General features: G+C 44.3%; 2 protein-coding genes and 1 long non-coding RNA gene across 6 annotated transcripts in view; 1 reads left to right on the forward strand and 2 right to left on the reverse strand.

The window, feature by feature from the left end:
• Window positions 1–1,243: 1,243 nt before the first annotated feature.
• LOC134523170 (uncharacterized) lies at window positions 1,244–10,516 on the forward strand. Of its 2 annotated transcripts, XR_010073248.1 has the most exons (4): window positions 1,244–1,325; window positions 8,394–8,604; window positions 10,099–10,168; window positions 10,412–10,516. It is a non-coding gene; the product is annotated as an uncharacterized LOC134523170 (long non-coding RNA). The 2 variants fall into 2 exon arrangements; XR_010073247.1 differs by lacking the exon at window positions 10,412–10,516 and having other exon boundaries at window positions 10,099–10,303.
• LOC134523167 (sterile alpha motif domain-containing protein 9-like) lies at window positions 1,446–10,311 on the reverse strand. 2 transcript variants are annotated; one of them, XM_063351718.1, is made up of 4 exons: window positions 10,165–10,311; window positions 9,707–9,903; window positions 7,571–7,615; window positions 1,446–7,018 (listed from the first exon to the last, which is right to left on the reverse strand). In XM_063351718.1, exons 3-4 carry the CDS (start codon window positions 7,572–7,574, stop codon window positions 2,340–2,342), a joined length of 4,683 nt encoding a protein of 1,560 aa, XP_063207788.1. In that variant the 5' UTR covers window positions 7,575–7,615; window positions 9,707–9,903; window positions 10,165–10,311; the 3' UTR covers window positions 1,446–2,339. The 2 variants fall into 2 exon arrangements, with proteins under 2 accessions (XP_063207788.1, XP_063207787.1); XM_063351717.1 differs by lacking the exons at window positions 9,707–9,903; window positions 10,165–10,311 and having other exon boundaries at window positions 7,571–7,963.
• Window positions 10,517–10,620: 104 nt separating the features above from the next.
• ERN1 (endoplasmic reticulum to nucleus signaling 1) overlaps window positions 10,621–21,233 on the reverse strand; it is a 37,857-nt gene continuing 27,244 nt past the window's right edge. For both annotated transcript variants that reach the window (XM_063351719.1, XM_063351720.1), the window contains 14 exons: window positions 20,885–20,963; window positions 19,927–20,089; window positions 18,522–18,640; window positions 17,998–18,189; window positions 17,138–17,393; window positions 16,299–16,389; window positions 15,760–15,949; window positions 15,119–15,218; window positions 14,489–14,688; window positions 14,035–14,182; window positions 13,453–13,580; window positions 13,027–13,150; window positions 12,689–12,756; window positions 10,621–12,455 (listed from right to left, as the gene is read on the reverse strand). In XM_063351719.1, coding sequence (XP_063207789.1) covers window positions 12,249–12,455; window positions 12,689–12,756; window positions 13,027–13,150; window positions 13,453–13,580; window positions 14,035–14,182; window positions 14,489–14,688; window positions 15,119–15,218; window positions 15,760–15,949; window positions 16,299–16,389; window positions 17,138–17,393; window positions 17,998–18,189; window positions 18,522–18,640; window positions 19,927–20,089; window positions 20,885–20,963 — 2,065 coding nt within the window. In that variant the 3' untranslated portion in view covers window positions 10,621–12,248. The remainder of the gene's footprint in view (window positions 12,456–12,688; window positions 12,757–13,026; window positions 13,151–13,452; window positions 13,581–14,034; window positions 14,183–14,488; window positions 14,689–15,118; window positions 15,219–15,759; window positions 15,950–16,298; window positions 16,390–17,137; window positions 17,394–17,997; window positions 18,190–18,521; window positions 18,641–19,926; window positions 20,090–20,884; window positions 20,964–21,233) is intronic.

Genomic DNA, 21,233 nt, shown 5'->3' on the forward strand with positions numbered 1-21,233 from the left:
AATTTTTCGTGCTGAGGATGGTGAGACAGTGGCCCAGGTTGCCCAGAGAGGTAGGAGACGCCCCATCCCTGGAAGCATTTCCAGGTCAGGTTGGACGGGGCCCTGGGCAACCTCATCTAGTTGAAGATGTCCCTGCTCATTGCAGGGGGTGCTGAACTAGATGGCCTTTAAAGGTCCCTTCCAGCCCAGACTGTTCTATGAAGTTAGATTGATCAGCCTCTCGGGGAATTTGACTAGATAAAGACTAAGGGGGATGGGTCTATACTTTCTTCCCCATGAGCCTCAGCAGCTTGTTTGCAATGCGGGACACCAAGTGCTAGCATGTAGGTTTATGCTTTTTCTCTAAACCATGTTTTTTTCTGTGGGGCATGGAGGGGAGGATTGTGTGTCTAATACCCTGATGAGGTAGAGATTTTGGATCTAAACCTTTAGTTTCTAAGAGGTAGAAATGTGTATCTTTGAAAAGCGAGAGCCCTACTTAGGCCTCACAGGAAAGAGTGGTGAGTCTGCAGCGGTGTGGGCTGCGGGGCCAAGTCAGGTGTCTGCAGGCAGACAGGAAGGAAGGAAGTCACAAGACAACCCTCTTAGCCAAATCCTCTGGCTTTAATTTTTCATGGTAAGTTTCTTTTTGAAGTGGGAAGCTGTGCTTTTTACCACAGCATTTGAGCAGGTTGTATAAACTGTTAAGCAGTTAATGCTTTCTTTCAGCTCCCATGCTTTTCAGTAAGTTTGCATATCCTTGTTCTGCTCCGGGTTGAAGCCATGCTTGCGCCCCATGCTAGACTTTGGAAACCTGTCTTTCCCCTATTAACTTTTCAAACATACACCCCCCTCCTTGCCCCTGCATCAGGAGTGGGGGACAGAGAAGTCCTGTTCTAGCACTCCAGCTCTGCTGCTGGTCAGATGCTGTCATGGTTTCCTCCTCCCATGCACTTCCCTAGCTCACCTTGGGGAAAGCTGCCTTTCATGTGCTTAACCTTAAACTTGACACAAGCATTTGCATAACCCTGGTGAAATCTGTCAGCCTGGATTTCCCAGGCAAAAAAAGAGCAGCCTTCCCACGAGTCTACTTTGCTGTTGTCTCCTTTCTTCCCTTGCCTTCAACCTGGGAGATACAAGCGTTGCCTGGCCAGCAGTCATAAGCTGTTTCTGCTTCCAGAGGTCAGCAGGTGAAGGTTTGGACTAGGTAGAATAATCTTTGGTTTCATCCTGTTCTGAATTCATAGTGGCTTGCAATTCCTTTTACAGCTTTTGGCTATGCCCAGATCTTGACTGAAGTTGGAAAAGCAAATCATACCATGCTGCTGTTAGAACTACATCTTCAGGTAGGGTAATTAAGCTTATGTAGAAATGCTAATTCTTCTAGAGGTTGTTTATTAGTTTAAAACTTAAAATATATGAGAGGTTTTCTGGAAACTTTAGTGACAATGTAGTATCAAACAATGTGAAACTAAGAATATCAGGCAGCTTTATTAGTAGAAGCTTAATATGACAGGATGGTTGCAGACAGCGTGTTGAAAACAAACTCCTTTGCATTTTTCAAATTAGTAAATCAGGCTACACAAAGAATGTTTTTAAGCATGGATATATACAACAGACAAACCTGTGTCTTGTACTGTGTGGACGTTTCTTGGATAACACTGCAAAAACACTTCACCAAGTGCAGGAATTGTTTGGACTATGAAATCATGACAGTGCTGACAAATAATCTTTTACGTCATCAATATCTAACTGCTCACGTGTTTCTGCACCCCTCCCCAGATACAGATCTGTCTAGTATGGTTTGTAATATTTACCTGGATAAGCAATGTACAAGCGATGTAAAATTGGAGACCTGTTTTTTCAGTCCTGATATTTGCAAAGGCAACTTAAAAATTCCTTACTTTCCCTCTGTGCTTCTGTACTGGCTGTTGGCTTGCAGTTGATGGGCAGATGTATTTCATACATGGTATGTGTTACTGAGCGAAGTACGTTAGAGCCAGCGTAGCATACGTGTAAGTTCACTGAAACTTTTTGTTGCTGATTCAGGAAGAAGCAAAAATGTGATGGTTACAGTTGTCATGTGTCCCGTCCCCCCCCAGTCCCCAAGTAAATACTGCAATTATTACTGTCCTAAGTTTGAAATCTTGCTTTTGTTGTCTCCAAAAGTACCAAAGTATTTCAAGATATATTTTACTAGTAGGTTTCAACTTTTTTTTGATATTTGGTCTTTATTGTAGTAGTTACTCGTGGTTATCTTCTCGCTGGTGTTCAGCCAGTGCAGTCCACTTTTTTAAAATGTGACAATAGGCAATTTCGTTGCTGTGTCTTCAAAAAGCACAGTAGGTGCTGTTAATCTACTAAACACTTCGTGTTTTGCTGGCAGTTAGATTATTTTCAACCTCGATATTGAAAGCAACAAGACCATTAAATGAAAAGCCTAAATAAAAGGTCACGTTTTCATTTCCAGGGGGCACTGAATCACGATGGAGTGGCAGGATAGGAAATTCCTTCACGTGACCACGTATAAATAAATTTCTATCCTTGGTCCAGCCAGAAACTCTTTTGAGAATGTCACGAATTTTGCCAACATTCCATACAGTTCCATGTAGCCACTTCATTCTCCTCTCATCTAAGGACCCACTAATTAATTTATCAATTTTAGTTTTGTGTACAATCTTACGTAAGCCATAACCTTTTCCCAGAAAAAAGTGAGTGTAGATTCTTTTCTTTCTGGTAGGAACATCTTTCATCTTGATGTCATATAAACGTTTCAGGGTTTGAAGGGCTGAGTTTAGAATTTCATCTTTTTCTGGACTAGGCTCTTTGTCTAATGCCTCATCTGGCCAGTGCAGCAAGGTGAGCAAAAAATAGGCGCTTGCTGGAAATAGTCTTTTTCCTTTAAAAAATCTTACACTGAGGTCACGAAGAGTTTGCAGTGGAAGAAGTTTGGCTGATCCTGGTGCTAAGCATGATAATGTGATGTGGCACAAAATATAATTGATCAAATCGTTGTCCTCCAGCCTGTCCCTTTGTGGGTTTTCTGTATAGAAACTGAGAATCTCTTCTAGCTTTTCAGCTGACCGATTCTCTTTCTTATCTGTTAAGAATGACAGGATGTTAGTGACGCTACCTCCACCCTTCTTATAAATATTCATGCGTCTCATCAGCTGGCTCTCAGGGCTGGTGTTGCTTTCCTCAGTAAGTGATGGTGAGATGAAGAATTTGGCATAGACCTCTGACTGTCTTTTTAGCCATTTTCTGGGATTATAAACTTGTTCTTCTTTTTCATCTTTTTCATCTTCCTCTTCCTTCTCATGGGTTTTATCTGTTTGGAAATAACTTAGGTCTTCTGAAATCCATTCCAGAGCATTGTACAAGTTCTGGCGTAAGCCTTTTAAGCGGGAGTGAAGCCTTCCCCATGTTTTTTCAATGTCTTTAGGAATGTAATCTGTGATCAGGTATTTCACAAGCTCAGAATATTCCCCCTCTGGACTTCTGTGAAATACAGGGATCATGGACAGAAATTTAAGAAGACGACATCCTACTTCAACTTCTCCGAAATAGCCAGCATTGTTCATAATGTCACGTTCTGCTTTTGCAGCCTGTTGTGCAGCCCTGAAGCATTTTATAGCTTTAAGAGCAATCTCTATCTTTTGAATGATGTTTTCAGGAATGTCGTCCTGTGACATTTTATCCACAGTGAAACTGAACCATCTCCTGTAGACCTGACCTTCTGTATCTAAAATGTAAGAATCATTTGGCAAATGAGATTTTGCCACCCCTGCCCAATATTCTGCATCTTTAAATTTTTCATTGGTGTAATGCAGTCTGGCAAGCTGCTGGGCAAAAAAGGGGTCTTTTCCAAGGAGTTCATATGCAGCTTTTAAAATAGCTATAGCCTTTTCACAGTCTTCAGCTTTACAGACGTGTTCAATGAATGGGGAGAAAAGAGTGTCAGTATTGTCACCCCTGCTTCTTTTATCACGTCGAATAAACAGATCTCTTATGAACTTTATGAATTCATCTCGTCCGAATCTGTTTCCAAAGAGGGTCTTTTCCTGAAGAAGTGTCATTGCAAGTTGACTTTGAGGTTCGTTCCCTGAAAGCTGATGCAGAATTTCTTTTGCCACCAGACAGTGTATTATCTGAACAGATGAAATATAGGTGGTGCTTTCCCTTAGCTCAATAAAAATCATTCTTGCTTGTTCGCTTAAGTGACTTTTGAAATCATATGCTCTTGATATTCTTTCTGTATATACCCCCAGTCCCAGAAAAGCCTCACAGTGTGACAGTGAAACATATGAATTAGGTACATAAAAATTAAGCAATGCCACGTAACACATCAAACGTGTATCACGAGAAGAGCGGTCTATGCCTTGCAATATGTGCCCTACAAAGTCTCGCACATAAGTTTCATTGAACTCCTCACACATCAGGACAAAAGTAAGTATGAATTCTGGCTTGACATCTTTCTGCTTCAGTTTTTCAAGTTTAGTTCTGAACAGAGTTTTCTCTGAGTCCGTCAGCTTGTGAGTGACAGCAACTGTGTCCAGTGGAGAAGCCTTGCAAAGCCTTTCGGGGTCATTGGATCGTCTGCAGCACATGAGGATGAAGTAAGGTCTGGGGGAATTAATTTTCCTAGTTGATACAGCATCCATTAACTCATACCTTAGTTCTTCTAAATAGTCTTCATCATAATCTTCAATCAGGAGGAGCACAGGAAGACAATGACAGATGTCTTTTTCTTCATACTCTCTGAATGCAAGTGCATGCTCACAAACAGTTGCAGGTGGATATGAGGTTTTGATAACAGCACACCTTAAGTCCTTTCTTCTTTTCCATAAAACTTGCCGCGATATTGTGCTTCCACCACTTCCGGGATGGTGAAATATCTTTAGTTTAGCCACAGAACAGTTGTGTCCGCTTCCTTGTAAAATGTCATCTAGGAGTTTGCTAGCATCCTTACATGCTTCACGTTCAATGATTTCCCCACAGCGTTTTTTATCAGCAAGCCAGAAGTTTTCCCAGATTATTTTTCTCCCTTGGTAAAAATTTTGTTCTATTTCTTGTATTTCTTTTTCAGTCAAAAAATCTAATTTGATATCATCACATTGGTCAACACAAAGGATTTCTAGGGAAAACAGTTTCTCTTCTTCCAGCGAGGGAAGTGTACATAGCCCTCTAGTGGAAACTGGCAGGTGTCTGGGTTGTGCTGTAGAAGGCAGCATTGTTTGAATGGTGGCATCTACGTGACTTAGTTTCATACCCACAACGCTGCATTGTTCTAGAGTCTCAATGCTGCAGGATGCCTGAGCTAGATTAGCCCACTTCCCATAATTTTCTCTGGACTCTGCAATGCAAACAATGTACTCTGTGCCGTTCATCTCTGTATAGAATTCCTGAAAAGTGTCCACAAGTGGTTTCTGCACTGGTGATAGCAACAGGAAAAGCACAATGAAAGACCGCTTCGGCAGGATTTCATCACAGATACGAGTAATTGCTTTCTTAAGGTATTTTTTTTTTGTTCTAATCCAAGTAATTTCATCACAAGGCTTTTCACCCCCAAGGAAGTCAGTGCGCCCATTGCAGAATATCCAGCTGGTCTGATCAAACAGGCACAAATGTTTCTGAGTGGGAGGGTTGCCAGTCTTACTTTCATTGGAAAAATCCTGTAAAAAATAAGACCTTGTTGTATGGTGTTCTTTGTACTTGCTATACAGTCCTGACACGTTAGAATCTTCATCAAAGTCAAAGACACAAAAAATGTTCAAGCGCATTAAAAAGTTGATACTGTTCAGATTATCGTTTTCACATCTGTTTGTGACAAGGATGTAGCGTAGGGAATCGTCTATATAGCTTTTGCCATCGTTTAGTAGAATTGACAACTTTCTTCCTAAATTTTGAGATATTTCTCTATGTACCTGTGTGCTGGAGAGCTCGGCATTTTCTCTTTGAGCATCCCTGTTTTGTAAGCCCTGAATAAAAGTAACTAGATCGTTGTGCTCTACAGGTTCAGACTTTGCTCCTAGTCTCTGATAGAGAGCTCGCTCTTTTGTCAGGATCACCTTCTGGCTTTTTTCAATGTATTTTGGCAAATAGACTTCAAAACATTTGTTCTTCACTAAACTGGATGTTGGTTCAATGTCAACCTCCACCACAAATCTTTGTTCCTGAGAGTCTTTTGAAATGACTTCAACAAAAACAGGCGGGTGAATACATTTCCTTGCAACTTCCTGTACATCTTCAGAAAAACATTTTTCTATATAATCTAGTGCATCAACATAGTATTCTCGCTCTTTGACCTTTATGCCAATGATCTGTCCGTGTTTCCAACCCCTACCCTCAACACTGTCCATGATACCAAAATGTATGGTGCCGTTCGTTCGAATGTTCATGCAGGCCGAAGCAAATCGTATCACTTCACAGGCAAATTTTGATTGCAATTGATTTTTGTTCAGTTCTGCAGCAATGGTAAAAGATTTGTATTCGTGGCAAGGAGTGATTAAATCATTGACTCCTGATTCTGGAGCAAGAACTCTGTCTCTTACATATTTGAAGTCAGCATTCTGACTTCTAAATGGTCGACAGTTGCTGAGCTCTAAAACTTCATCAGTACTTTGAGCTTGGGATTTGTTCCTTTGCCTCTTGCCAGACGCAGCAGTTGTGCTGTCTCTGCTAGTTTTATCTACTGGACCACAGCTGTCTCTACCTGAAGTTCCTTCAGGGGGGGCATTTTTGGGTCTTACTGGATCTGCCTGTGCATCAGTTCTCTCAGACGTTTTGCTGCTGGGATGCTTGGCTTGCTGTGCATTTTCCTGTAGCTGCAGAAGTTTGTTTCTCTTGCACATTAACATGTGGATTTGGCCTCCCTTCATACCTATGTTCTTGAGGAAAGATTCATCCAGTTCCATTAGCGCTGGACCTGTCACTTCTTCCGCATATAGTTTTTCTACATACTCTTTCTTGATTCCAGTAGATTCTAGCCAACATTTGACATCATTCTCATTCCATTCATTCACAGGTAATTTTCTGTAATCTAGAAGTTAAAATTATGTGTTAGTAATACAAACTAAAAACATGTTAACGTGCTTGACAAGGCATTATAATCCTTGCAAAACTGGCCATGTTGAAGGCTAGATGGTTTTCTTTCTACCAGTCACAGCGAGGGACTGTGTCTTAACTTCTCAAATATGTCAGTTCTGATGACTAGAAGCATCCGTAACCTTCATCAAAAGCAGTCCTAAGCAAAGGTATGAGACTATGGTGAAGCAGGAAGCCATGAAGGAGGTTTGGAAACTGTCTTCAAAGGGAGTAATGGAAATGACCCAAAATGATTTTTGAAGCGAATGATGTAATGAAGTTATTGGAACTGACGGGGGCTGAGCTGTCTAAACTAGAGAGGTTTGGGTGGGTTGTTTACCCACTTGAGTCTGTTTATTTTCTCCTAAATGAAAATAGCATCGATACAAACCATAAGTGATGTTAAGAGTACCCATTAGTTCCCCACTGGAGGTGAACCCTTAAAATGCAGATACTGAAAAGCAAATCGCTACATATAAAGTACAAATTTTCTGAAAGCAATACGTACCCATTGCCTTCGACAAGGGAAATCCTTCTGTTAATGAACAAAAACCTAGAGGGGGAAAAAAAATAGTTGTCTTCAGATTCACAGTTAGCATTCCTATATTAGTTGACTTATTTGTTCTTTTTTCCCAACTTCCAACCCACCTTTTTGGCCCACGGTAGTTTCTGTACTGCTAAAAGCCTAGTCTTGCCACTACACTGCACTGAGTGCTGGCAGGTAGTCGTGCGTCTGACACACATGGGTGTGTGAAGGAGAAGGGGTTTTGCTGGAGAAGCGTGTGCCGAGAGCTGTGCCCAGCAGCCACTCTGGACACTACTGTATCCCCTAGGTTGTGTAATGTCTTGCTTTTTATTCCTGTCTTTCACTCTCTCCCTCTTCCCCTGACTCCTGCTCCTCCTACTCCCTTTGTTTTAATCACCTTTTTTTTTTTTTTTTTTTGCACATACTCTCCCCCTCTCCCTTTTTTTTTTTTTTTTTCCCCTCCCTCTCTTTTTTTCCACATCTGTTCTAGTGCTCACTGGACTTTTATTTTTTTGGTGGGGTGTCCTGGCCTGATAATATGGCATCCTCTGCCTGGCTCAGGCTCCATTTTCAGGGGGACAGAGATGGACTGCCGCAGGCATAGCCGTTCCATACAGCTACGGAGGAGACACGCTAAATAAGCCTGCTCAGCGTGCCAGCAGAAATCTGCGATCGATTCCCATAGCCAACAGTAGCCATCCAAGAGCTACGGACTAGCCAGCATGGCTCACAGCGCAAGGGAGATGGTGGTGCTGATGTTTCTCTTACTGTAGTGTGAAAGCTCAACTCTGTGCTGGTTCAGCAGGTGGCCATAGCCTGGCCGGCTCCATCCACGGAGCTCGTGGTGGTACAACAGCGACACTCACAGCCTCTGAATTCACATGTAAAAGGAGCAGGAACTGGTGCGGCCAGCGTAAAAGGCAGTTGTGGGACTCCCGCAATGACTGAAAGTACAAAGGTTGTAAAGGAGGGAAGGTGAAGAGCACTTGCTCCCCGGGACCACGCCTTGGCATGAGGTGAGCTCAACAGAGGTGGCGCTTTGGGGAGATGCTGGGTCTGGGAGAATAGGGGATGCTAGAAAAAAGGGACAGGGCTCTGAGCAATGGGGACATCTTCACCTAGGTGAGGTTGCTCAGCGCCTCACCTGCCCTGACCTTGAATGGTTCAGGGATGGGGCATCTCCCACCTCTCTGGGCAACCTGGGCCAGTGTTTCACCATCCTCCGTATAAAAAAATGTCTTCCTTATATCTAGTGTTAATCTTCCCTCTTTTAGTTTAAAGCCATTACCCCTTGTCCTGTGGCAACAGGCCCTGCTAAAAAGTTTGTCCCCCTCTTTCCTGTAGGCCCCCCTTTAGGCACTGAAAGGCTGCAGTGAAGGTCTCCCCGGAGCCTTCTCTTCCCCAGGCTGAACCCCCCAGCTCTCTCAGCCTGTCCCCACAGCAGCGGGGCTCCAGCCCTCCCGGCATCCTCCGGCCCCGCTCCGGCAGCTCCGTGTCCTTCCCGCGCTGAGGCCCCGCCGCTGGAGGCAGCGCTGCAGGGGGTCTCCCGGGGCGGAGCGGCGCCTTGTGCCTGAGGCACTGGCCCTTCAGGGCCTCGGCCACCGCCCCGCGCCCCAGCGCTGCGCCTGGAGGGCGACTCGGCTGGCGGTGACCGCTCAGCCCCTCCCCCCGCTCGCCCTTCTGCCACGCCCTGCGGCGTCAGCTGACGTCAGGCGGCGTTTCGCGGGAAATCGAAACTTAACGGGGAATAGAAACTGGGGGGGCGGTGTTGGGGGACGGTGCGGGGCCGCAGAGCCCCGTCATGGGGTGGGGGGCCCGCGGCACCCCGCTCCCGCCAGGTTTTTTGTGGGGGCCTGGGCACAGCCGGGTGGGCAGGGCAGGGATGTAGCCGTGGGGCGGAGGGGTCTGCGCACCCCCCACCCCCTCGAGGTGCTCAGACAGCCCCACTGAGGCTGAGCGGCTCTTTCCCCAGTGGGATGCGGGGGCCGCAGAGCTGCGAGGGCGGTAGTGCGGGGGGAGCATCGCTTTTCCCCGGCCTGCTACTGGTACCGTAATCGCCAGGCTGGGAATGACCTCCCGCCCCCCCCCCCACGCAGGACCGGCACAGGGAGGGCTCACCTTGGGTAAGGGACGGGGCTCCAGTGCTGTCCTGCCAGATCCTGCCTGCGAGGAAAGTGTTTCCAAAGGCGGTGGGGGACAGAGGGAAGATGCTCCAGCCTGCTGCCGTGCCAGGCTGCTGCGCGGGTGGGAGTCTGGGCCGCAGAGGTGTTCCTGCAGCACACTGCCAGGGCTCTTACAGATGGTACTACTGATATCTGGCAATAAAAAAACGGGGAGCTGCTTTAAATAAACATTCTTGTTAAGTCACCAAGTCTCCACCCCCTTCTTGGCAGTGCTGTTGCTGGGTGGTGCCTCCATCCCTGGCGCTGGCCTAGGGAGAGTCCCTTGGGTGCTTGGGCAGGCGTGATTGTTGGGGTATTAACTTTTGGGTTTGGTTTCTTTTGTATTAGGCAGATCTACCCCCACCCTGCTTACTGCCCTCTGTATCAGCTACCTCCTCCCTCCCTCCAGCTCACCGAGGTAAGTCGTGAAGAAGAGGTCGGCAGGGCCACGGGCAGCGGTGACAGCTCAATCCTCCGGGGCACAGGACGGCTGTGCTGGTACTTGCGAAGGGAGGTGCCCTCTCAGCCTTCCACGCTTCCGCCTGTCTTACAGACTGGGTTTTTTTTTTTCCTGTAAACCACATGGTCGTTATCTGTGCTGCACAGCAGTAAAATTTTTTGCAGCATGTAACTGTGTGTGTATGTGTATTTCCTGCACCAGGGTCCTGGTTTTGCCAAGAAGCAGACAGCGGCTTTGCGCAGGCCCTGGCGACGGCAGGATGTGGCTGCTGCGGGCCCAGTGCAGCTGGAGGTTTGTCACCCTCTTCCCCTGCTCAGCGTCCCCAGCCCTGTGTCTCAATGCTGTTAGTCCGCTCGTGGCGGCAGGCCGGCCCGTTTCCCCAGGCACACATTGTCACTAACAGCTGCGGGTTTTTTAATCCGAGTACAAGTCTTTATTTAGTAGACTTACAAAAGAACTGTACATGAGAAGTACAAAAATATGAAATAGGCTTTGAATCTTCTTAGGTAAAACTACCATCATTTTTTTTTCAAGCTTTAGAAACACGTAACTTGCACAGCTGGCATCTTAGGTAAATTGCTGTCATACATTGCAAAACTAGGAAAAAAACTTTCTGTAAAGTAGCTCCAGAAAAGTAGCTGTATGTACCCAATCATACACGTTACTGTCAATAAGTTATTAGTTTAAGACACAATGGCACACTCATACAAATTCCCACTTTGTAATCTCTCCTTTAATGAATTCCATTGAAAGATGCAGTATCACTTTCCTCTTCCAGTCCTTATAATATGATTAAATATAAACACAAAACCGATTAAGAATGATTTGGCATGCTTTATACTTGTACCACTTGGATTTGATACTACTTTGTAGTAAAAATTAAATAAATATAAATATGTTAAATAAATACATTGTAAAGGAACACCCCACTTCTGTTAAATTCAGCATTTCTTCATCCTTCCTGCACTCTTAATGCTTTGTCACAGCTTTGGGGGCCAATGAAAAGAAATACTGCATCTTTAAAAGCACAGGCTCACTTGGATGGAATTGGCAACCCATACAGCCAGAAAATGGGGTTCCTTTCCCGTTTTGTCGCACCCATTAAAACCACTGCCTCTAATTTCACTGTTCTGTACATCTCTCGTCGTTTCCTATTTAGCTCCTTTTCGCCAAGACTCGTCTTACCTTTGGCTCTGCAACTGGCGACCCTTCTTTATGAGAAAGTAAGGAACACTTGCAGTAGATAAATCATTAGCCTCTCCCCAGCAGCTCACAGCTGCCATCAGTGTATTCTTCTGAAGTTACTTGTGTAGATCTTTTCTGATACTGTGATTTAAGTCAAGGACTGTTCAAGCTCATCTGTGAATACTGGTTGATATTTAAACAATTAAGCTTATTTTTAAAGTAGGTAAAGTAAACCTTTAACTGATCTTTCAAGTCAGTATTTTTTTAGAACTTCATTGTATCTGCTCAAGTATGAGGGACTAATTTTCCAGGGTAGTACGGATTAAGCAGAAATTACATTCTCTCTACTGTTTTTTGGATAATCATAAATGATTCTCTTTACAATCACTAATGCATAATGTGGCAGTAGTGCAATGGCAGGTTCTGATGATTTGCTACAACCGAAAGGCTCCTTTTGCAGATCCCGGTCCCTAGTAATTATATGATTTCAATCACTGTATTTTGATTCTTTGTAGTAAAACACATCAGTTGTAAAATCACGTACAGTACAGGGATATTGGGTGATGGTTATATCCAGCTTGTTCTCTCCATTTTCACTGTCCTGAAAACTGCCTTGGAATAACTCCATCACCAGGGTTCATTGCTTTTCTAAAGTTAGCACGCGCTCCTCCGGCTCCTCCCGTCTCCTGCTCCAGCCCAGGCAGCGGTACAAGGCACTTGTTGGAAGCTTGATCTCTTCCAAGAGAGAGAATTCAGCTCTTTGATCCCACTTTTCCCTGCTAATGGTAGGCCTGTTTCACAGCCCTGTGCTTGGAATGTCGGTCCCAGAGAAGAAAGTTACGTCCCTCTCCTCTCAAACAGTGTCTCCTGCAAGGCTCAGCTCTGCAGAGTCCTGGTGATAGTAATGCTGAAACAGTCTTTCTTGGCAGCAGATATGCATAGCATTGTAGGTGTGTAGGAGCAGGTGAGGGAAACGAGCTGTAAAGTAACACACGAAATCATCTGGGATGGAGCCCAGCGTCTCCTGCACTTCGGGGGGCAGTTCTCGGTAATGGTGCTTCTGTAAAGCAAAAAAGGATAGGGGAAAGCTCAGCCGGAGGGTACGTCTCCAAGGATCCTCTTTTAAATAGAGCGGTCTCTCCGAGATGCATTTTCATGGCCAAAGTAACCTCACATTAGGCGGAAAGCAGCTCAGTACCTAAACCAAGGTACTGCCAGCCGTGGGCTGGCAACAAACAGCAAAGGGAGGCAGAACCATAGCGTGCATTTTGCTTATGGAAAGAAGTCCTTTACCTTATTTCTCATTGCCCTCAGAAGATCCCGCACTGACCCTCCTTTATACGATCTGAATTTTCGAAGATCTGCAAAAGAAATGACAAGATTTCTCCTTGTGTTTTGATGCAGTTTCAGTTGCTGGCCTCAGAAGTAGTAAGGTATGTGTGCCTATAGTCACATCTCCTTATGGGTGTGTTTCAATATATAAATGTGTACTTTAACTCGAAGAAATACTTGGCTGACAAGTAAAGGTCATGTGCCTAAACTCAGGCAGCGTTACCCTTGCTGTCCTGTCCCGGCAAACAGGGAACAACCGCCTGTAACTCCTTTCCACTCTGATCAATGCTATCCGTTACCTGTCTGAAGAGGAACCGTGATGTGCTCTCTCCAGTCCATTTTCACCACCTCTCTTCCGCCTCTTTCTAATTGCTTGACTATTGGACTGTCTAAAGATTCTTTCTCTATCCGGTCACTAACATCCTGGAAGAGACATTGAGGTTATTTCTAGTTTTATTTCCAAGCTTTTTCCAACAATTTAGAATTGCTGCTTCTGCCAGTTAGAGCCTGGTCTGATAACAGAGTTATGATTCTACTTTACTCCATGATTCATTTCTTAAGAGATACCACCTGGGTATTACAGCTTTGCTTCTTCAGTCCTCACAGTAAGGTTCTGGATTCTATCACCTCAAACATCCACAAAGTTAGGAGAGACTGAACTTGAGATACAAAGCATGTCTACAGGCGTCCTTAGAACTTAAAGGATTGAAAAGGTCAACACAAACCTGAAAAAACTGGAGCTGTTTTTCTAAACGCCAAAAGAATGGGTGTTTTAGCACACAGCTGGCAGACGGACGTTTCTGAGGGTCCATGTTTATCATTTGCTCTATTAAATCACGAGCGACTATGTCCTCTGCAAGGAAAAGGGTGATAATTCATAGGCTGTAGGGAAATCTAATGTTTTGTACTTTAGAAAGTCACTATGTTCTCTAGTTCCTCCAACACGATCCTGAACGCTGGCCCCACGAGCTCAAGTACCGCCCTCATCGATATGCTGGGCAACCAACAGAAACTCAGTAGCGTTGAATCAGTGTGATTATGAAAGACATGAAATAATTCTTCAAATAGATGAAATAACTCTACTGTCACACTTGCCGAGTTCCAAATTTTGTATCCCAGAGATGCTTTGGGGTACTACTGCTAAGAACTTTAGCAATTTTACTTCAGGAGTATGTTAGGAGTACAACTTTCCCCACTGCCATGCTGGGAATCACTGTGAGTCATTGTTCTGTCATTTCTGTTGGCATTTTAATGCCCATGGAAAGTTCACTGAATCCTGTAGTTTATGTTTACCGCGCTTTTCTTACCGTGCCTCCCTGCATTTAAAGACTCCAGGCTGTATGCACCCAGCAGAATGTTGGCTTGCCGCTGTAGAGATTTGCCAAAGGGATGGCTGCCTTCAGATACCACATAATAAAAGACACAGCCAGCTGAAAAGATGTCCACGGTATATGTCTGCAAATAAACAACCTTTAATAGCATGAAAACTTTAATTTTTCCCCCTGAAGACTGAGCCATCATCACAGAGTGGTTATTTTGCATCTAAGAGTAGAATAAAACTTTTCAGAATCACATATTCAGCTGCAAGCCAGCAGGAATGTGGGGTTGGACCAGATGACCTTTAAAGGTCCCTTCCAACCCAAACGCTTCTACGAGTCTATGAACGCCCAGGCATCGAGTACTGCGTATCTTAAGGTCTGACTGCAGCAACGTGCCACGCGTTGGCTGTGCTGCCTCCTCCCAGGGGAGATGAAGACTTACAGGGTTCTCTTTGCAGTCTTCATTCAGCATCTCTGGGGCAATCCACCCTTCGGTGCCTGGCACGCCCGACCGACGGCTAAAGCTGTGCCTGCCCACTGCCAGCTTCTTGCACAGCCCGAAGTCTGAAATCATAGCTTTGACTTTCCCATGGGCATTAGGCATCGAGATGAGGATGTTATGGGGCTTCAGGTCCCTGTGGACTATTATAAACACCTATTTATCCACTCCAGGCAATCCCAACAATATTTGTAAATTTTTAATGTATTTGCATTGTAAGCCTTTCACAAGGCTGAAACACCGTTCACTAAATCAAAGTCCTAACCTCAAACTTTAGTAGAGGCTCAACACCTTTTTATTCCATAACCGCTAGTCATCATGATTTATAGGACTTCTATCCAAAAAACGCAGCACCCTGAACAAAGGGTAACGACTGGCTTCATTACTGCAGTGCAGTGAATGTTACGGGTGTCAAAAGACAGACACTCTCGCTGCCAGCACTAGGTGGGGCTTCTACAACTCTCTCTTCTGGGATTAAATAAATACAAGCTCCCAGCACCAGACCAGTTTCTCTTCTGTTTTTAAGTAAATGTACCACTCTCCATCCAATACTGAAACGAGAGGCATTCTTACCAATGCTAAGGGAGTGCAGGTAAGCAAGACCAGATGTCGTCTGTTGCAGGAGAGTGATGGGTTGTAAGCCATGCTGACTGAAGGCCTTCTGCTCAACATACTATAAATTACAACAGAAAACCACAAGAGTCAGCCACAACACTGCTTATTGTTACCTCTGCATAAACAGTACGTATATCCCCTTCTCCCTCTCCAAAAAAAAGGCTGGACTGGGTAAATCGTACGAGCTGGTAACACGCATAAAAGAGACTTTTTTTTTTTTTTTTTTTTTTTTTTTTGGCTGACAGCGATGATCTCTGAACATCATTCAGAGCTAGAAGTCCATACAGCACTGTGCTCCAGAGCACGAGCAGAGGGTCTTCAAAGTCTGGGTGACAGGAGCGGGAGGATGACTAGAAGGGAGTCCTTCATAAGAAGGAGAAAAATCAAAGGACAACGGCTTCTGGCCTTAGATCAGTACAGGTTTAGGGATGTCTTTCTAAAGGCCTAACGACACCCCTGTTGTAGGAAAATGTACTTGTCACAGAGGTGATGGTGGGAGTAACCAGAACCTCTCCTGTAGCAGGCACTTCAGCAACTTAAGCTAAAGGAAACTGAAGGCCTTTCAGGGAGCAGACCTCCACCAACTCATCCCCCATCACCTCCTGTAAAGTGGCAGCACACAGCTCAATGGCGATGTACTGAAACTGCCGGTCCTTCTCCGTGCAGAAATATCGGATCACGTTCGGATGCTCATCCGACTCTCGCAGCAACTGTACTTCACGGTCTGCAAAGCTGAAGCACTCAGGAAGAATTCGTTTCACTGCAACATCTCGATTATCAAACGTGCCCCTGCAGACAGGAAGGAAAAGCACATCGTCATTGTACGCTGCAGACAAAGCGTGTACAAAGCACGTGACACCAGAAGACATTTGGCAGAGGCCTATTAAAGCATTTATCATGTTGCAAACAGATGCATTTGGTCATTAAACATTTCTAAGGGAAGTAAAGTAGTTTTTGCTAGTGAAGAAACATGGCATGAAAATATTCCAGACACACACAAAATACTTTTTCAGAAGTTTAATTTCTGTTAATATTAGATAGGTGTAGGTTTGATGTTGTTTGTTTTTTTAAAAAAGACGTAATGCAAATAACACAGTCATCGGTCTATTTCATGCTGAATGCACTTTTTGTCTTCTACCTGTAAACAATTGTCCCTTCAGCTCCGTGTCCCAATACATCCTTAGGGTTAAATGAAATCTTGCCAACCATCACTCTGTTTGCATCTTCGTCTGAACAAAAAGCAAGAAACAAGGACTGGTTTAGGATGGGTCAAGTCAGCCTTTTACACCTGCACATCCTTATCTTTAAATTAACACCACAGATCATCAAAACAAATGAACATCACGCTGAATAAGCAAATACTCTCTGGGGACCAAATGACCCAACATGCAGAGTCAAACACTGTGTAAGCACCTGAGGTAAGGTCTGGAAAGATCCTGTCTCAAAACAGTAGAAGAGACTAGTGGTTCTCAGCAGACAAAACTCTTTCTGGAAAGTTTTACAGCTGCCTTGCTGCATTCAGGAAATGCTGACTGACAGTTGTGGGAGTGGGTTTACCAGCAGCTTCCCTGACTAGCCTTTGAAGGGACAAAGGCGTGTACAGGAAGGTCAGGCAGGAAGGCAGGCCGTGCTGCCTAATCCCTATGTCTCGATTCCAGTTAATCATAATAATACATATTTTTATTAAACGAACTTCTCCCTGCTGGTTATAAGAATGTACTGCCACAGACAACATAATCTCTCAGACGGCAGTTCTGAACTGGATATTCTTCTAAAGCAGATAATCCTGCTCAAAGTCAGGGCACGGCACACCGTCACGGTGTTCTGCAAATGGTCAGACTAAATGAGAATGATCGTCCTTTTCAGCTTTCTGGTCTATGAAGTACCATCAATAAGTATTTTAATTGTTGTGCTGTATGATCATACAGACTGGGGAAATACGGAGACTCACAGTCAAAGACACTGGATTAACTTTACCTCCCTCTTCTTGCTCAGTGGAGAGGCAGCTCCCAACATCAGATGTGGAGATGCTGGAATACGCAGAATGGTTTGATGCTCTTGGGGACATATTTGGTGTGCTGGTAGCTGAGCTCTCTGTCCGTCCATAGGAGGTCTCCAAGAAATCTGTGTCTGGGGGTAGATCACTGGGAGCACGAAAGGGCAGCTTTTGTTGCTGCAAGAGCTGTATTTTCTCTTCCAGCTGATGCTGCCTCTGTTGCTGATGATGAATGCTCTGTGAGAAAGGACCTCAGTTCCATAAGTGGAGTGAAGTTTCTTACAGTCACAACACAAAAGGGACCTCTATAGCTGTTGGGGTAGCCACCTCCAAAAGGTGGGAGGAAAACTCTTGTTACGACACCAACAGCCACGTAGGCTGGGGAACTTTCACTCACCCACTTTCAACTTCATTCTGAACTTCCATTGCAACACAGAAATCACACTGGTTGGTTAACATGGCAAAAGCTAACTGCTACTAGGCTAACTGTCTTTAAATCAAAGAAGGCTAAAGGCTTTGATCCAAAAGCTGAAAAACCTGACAGTGGTTCAGGTGAGGAAGAGAGAAGCCAATGGTGTTAAGGTCACGTCCGTGATAAGAATAACACATACAAAACCCAGAACTGGTGGGATGGAAAAAAAAGAGTCTCCAGAGTTGGCACATACGCCCAGAGAAATCACTGTTATGTCAAGTTTGTAGCCTTTGCTAGCCCCTGCACATCTGTGAGGAGGGAAAAAAACCTGTAGTATGTTACGTTCTAACTCCTGTATCATTTCTTGGGCTGTAAAATGTTACTGACTCTCCCAAAACTCAAAAACACACCAAGCTAAGTCAGCATTACCATTGGATAAGTGATGATAAAAGCCACCCAGCCTACAAGCAGGAAAGTGCTAAGAATGATGGTGGCCATGTCCTTCAACATGGAGTCCACAGGAGCCTCTGGCCGAGGGACAGGCCGAGCAGGTTTCTCCTCAATATCCTTCGGAACAGCAGGAGGCACTTCTGTTGAGGAACCTTCAACTACGTCAATAACCTAAGAGGCAAAGAAAGCTCTGTTAGCTCAGTATCTTCATGGGTAGTGGAGCACTTATACACTAGCCTTACTGCTGTAACATTTTTAATAACTTCTAATCCTACCAAAGTCAAAGAAAGTTTCACATGTGGGAAAAAAAGTCAGCTGAAAGCACTAATTCTGAAGCAAGGAATGACACATCATCATAGCAGTGATTCTGCATGCTAAGTACATGAAAATCTGACACAAAAAAAGCAAAGTAATTCCATATAGCTTTTCTTCTGAGCTCTTCCCCAACTTCTACCCCGTGCATTCTTCAGTCGTCCAGTAAGATGATTGTTCTCATCACAAACCTTGTCAATAGTGGCTTTATCAGAGTCGGCTGGAATCACGTTTTCAGGCCTCTTAGGTAAGTTGCTTGGGAATTTCTCCAGAATCTTTGTAGGGGCAGATAGTGGTGTTTCATGGTGCCCTTTAAATAAAACACATTTGTTGAAATAAAAAGTTGTCCCTTTTCAGGAAAGATATCTTTAATTTCAGCATCTTCGCTGAAGAGCATTATAAAGTTGATTTACAAAAGGTTTGAGAACATCACAGGACAAAAGCTCAAATTAAAACATTTTTTCCCTCTGTTCTGCCCAAGCAGTCACAGGTATAGCGATGGCAATCCTGAAGAACTCTGTGCTCAAGCACTGGCTGGGGCTTTGCCTCCTGACCAAACACCTCCCAGCCGGCTCACGCTCAAGGTAGCTTGGCTTTGTGATGTGCCTTGAGATGAAGATCGTGTTCTAGGTATGAAATGGTTCTGAAGAGCACAGCACAAGAAGGGAGCAGGAATCCATCCAGCGCTCGCTCAGCGACAACTGCTCTTCATGCCCCTTTGGCTCGTGCTAGCCAAGTGAGGGAGACGCTGCTGCACCCCCAGCTTGGGCAACCGGAGCGGACAGAGGAAGACTCCTGCTCGTGTACAGAGCAGGGAAGAAAAAGGAGAAAGCCTGAGGGCACAGGTCATTTAGCGAAGAGGGTTGCAGAGGAACAGGAACTGTTTAAAGGGAGCCGCTTGACATACTGCAAGAGCAGGACAGTGATAACGAAGAAAGGGATCACAGGGGAAAGGTGGCAGTTAGAGACGCTGGAAGCTACACCCCATCCCTGACACAGAGATCCTATGGCATACATCACTTAATTATAAACTTGCATCACCTAAAACTGAACTTCAGATGGTTCCTCATTTTGGAAGCAAAACTGTAAATGTCCCGAAAAGTCGATTCCAACATTTTGGGATTTGAAACACACAGGACGGCTGATCCTTTATTAATATTATCGTCAGCCTCTGTGTGTTATCCTCCATTTGTAAAACGGGGCAAACATGACCATCTGATCCATTATGCCCAATAAAAAAAAATCCAAAGGAACCAGAATACAATATTTACAGTAAATAATAAATTATCTATACCCTTCTCCGAAGGAGGGGGCAAATAAGCAATAAACAGCTTTCCACATAGTGAGCTAAGCACTCTTCATTCTCAGTACTGAATAAAGCAGCGGCCTTGGGAAAAACAGAATGCAGTCGCGCACTTAAAGACATTAATTCATATGCAAATGCAACGAATTAGAAACGATTACTAGAAGTCAGTCCTTGTGACTGATTTACAGCAGCTGGAAAACAGCTCTGGGGTTCGGGCTGGAATCGCTGCTGGACGGCAACGCGACCCTGCAGGAGCGGCCGAGTGGGTCCGGGCAGGGGAGCTCGGATACCTATGAGAAGCCAGTCGTTCCAATAGCTGAGTTTGTTCTTGTCTTTCAGTCTGCCCGAAAACTTGACATCCGTACTGGGGGTGATGAAACACTCGCCATTGTCTTCAATCGTAACTCCTTCTGTTTTTGGACCCTCCAGTAAGGGTATGGCACTGCCGCGGGGCTAGAGGGAGAGACTGTTGTTACAGTTAAGGACGCACTGTGTCCCTACAATATTTAAATAGGAAACTAAATAAAAAAATGAAGGTCAAAATTGGTGCGCAAGCAAAAATTACTGGCAGCAAAGTCAGCATAAGTAAACACTGTCATTATGCCCTCAGCAACTGCTTCAACAACCTTGGACATTAGACCTTCTAAGTTACATGTTGCCTAGGAGAGGAGACTACGCTCTCTTTTTTTAGAAAGTTAAACAGGATCTTTATTTCCTACCTGGACAGACACAGCGTGAGCAAAACAAATCTATGATGCAGTTTCCTATCTATGGAGAGTTACTTTGATGAATAAACCAGCAATTTTAACATTAACCACAAAGCACCAACAATACAGCGTAGCAGCCGCTGGTCCACCCCTGCTAAGCCTGCCTGGCACAATTCCCGATGAGCTACAGTTACTTCTTTGCAGCATTCGAAATGATTCCTGCAATACGGTCATGCATTCTAAGGCTTACTGTTGTTAATTGTTTAATGAAATATTTAATTTGCTATGTATTTCTTGATAGCAACCTGTAATTTAAAATTTCTGTAGACGTACAGCCTGCAGTGTTTTATTTTCTATGTTAATGGTATCCCTTTGCCACTTTACTATGGCAAAGTTGTCCTTTTATTTTTTTAATGTATTTTAACGTATCATAGAATAGTATGTTTCCATTTCAACATTTTTTTTTAAACTCAGGACAGTACTAATTCTGTAAAGGCACTTTTCAGCGGGCGTCATTCAACTCTTGCAGCTCCCAACTTACCACAATGGTTACTCCTTCATGCACCATCGATGGGGATGCATACAAGCTTGTGGAATATTTCCCTACATATAGAGTCGGTCTGGAAAAAAACAATAAGTGTTAGAAAGAAGTAGATCATCTTAGCTAAAACCTTGGCAACGCAATCCTGCGCAACTAATGCATGAGTTTCTCAAATCATCAATATTTATATCTTGAAAAGCCTGGATCTGTAAAATTGTTTTAAGTATTGCTGTACTATGAAGCCATTCTTTTTAATTATGAAAGCATTATTAGTTGATTATTCACATCACAATTCCTCATTTGACATAACTCATGTCCTATTTCTGCATTATTCAATTACTGGTATTTG

The sequence above is a fragment of the Chroicocephalus ridibundus genome, chromosome 14 (genome assembly GCF_963924245.1).
Source record: "Chroicocephalus ridibundus chromosome 14, bChrRid1.1, whole genome shotgun sequence".
Taxonomy (NCBI): domain Eukaryota; kingdom Metazoa; phylum Chordata; class Aves; order Charadriiformes; family Laridae; genus Chroicocephalus; species Chroicocephalus ridibundus.

Coding starts and splice junctions, on each gene's coding strand:
- LOC134523167 (XM_063351717.1), bottom strand. CDS start 7,661: ATGCTAACTGTGAATCTGAAGACAACTATTTTTTTTCCCCCTCTAGGT. Junction 7,019..7,570: donor TCCCTTGTCGAAGGCAATGG/GTACGTATTGCT, acceptor TTTAACTTCTAG/ATTACAGAAAATTACCTGTG.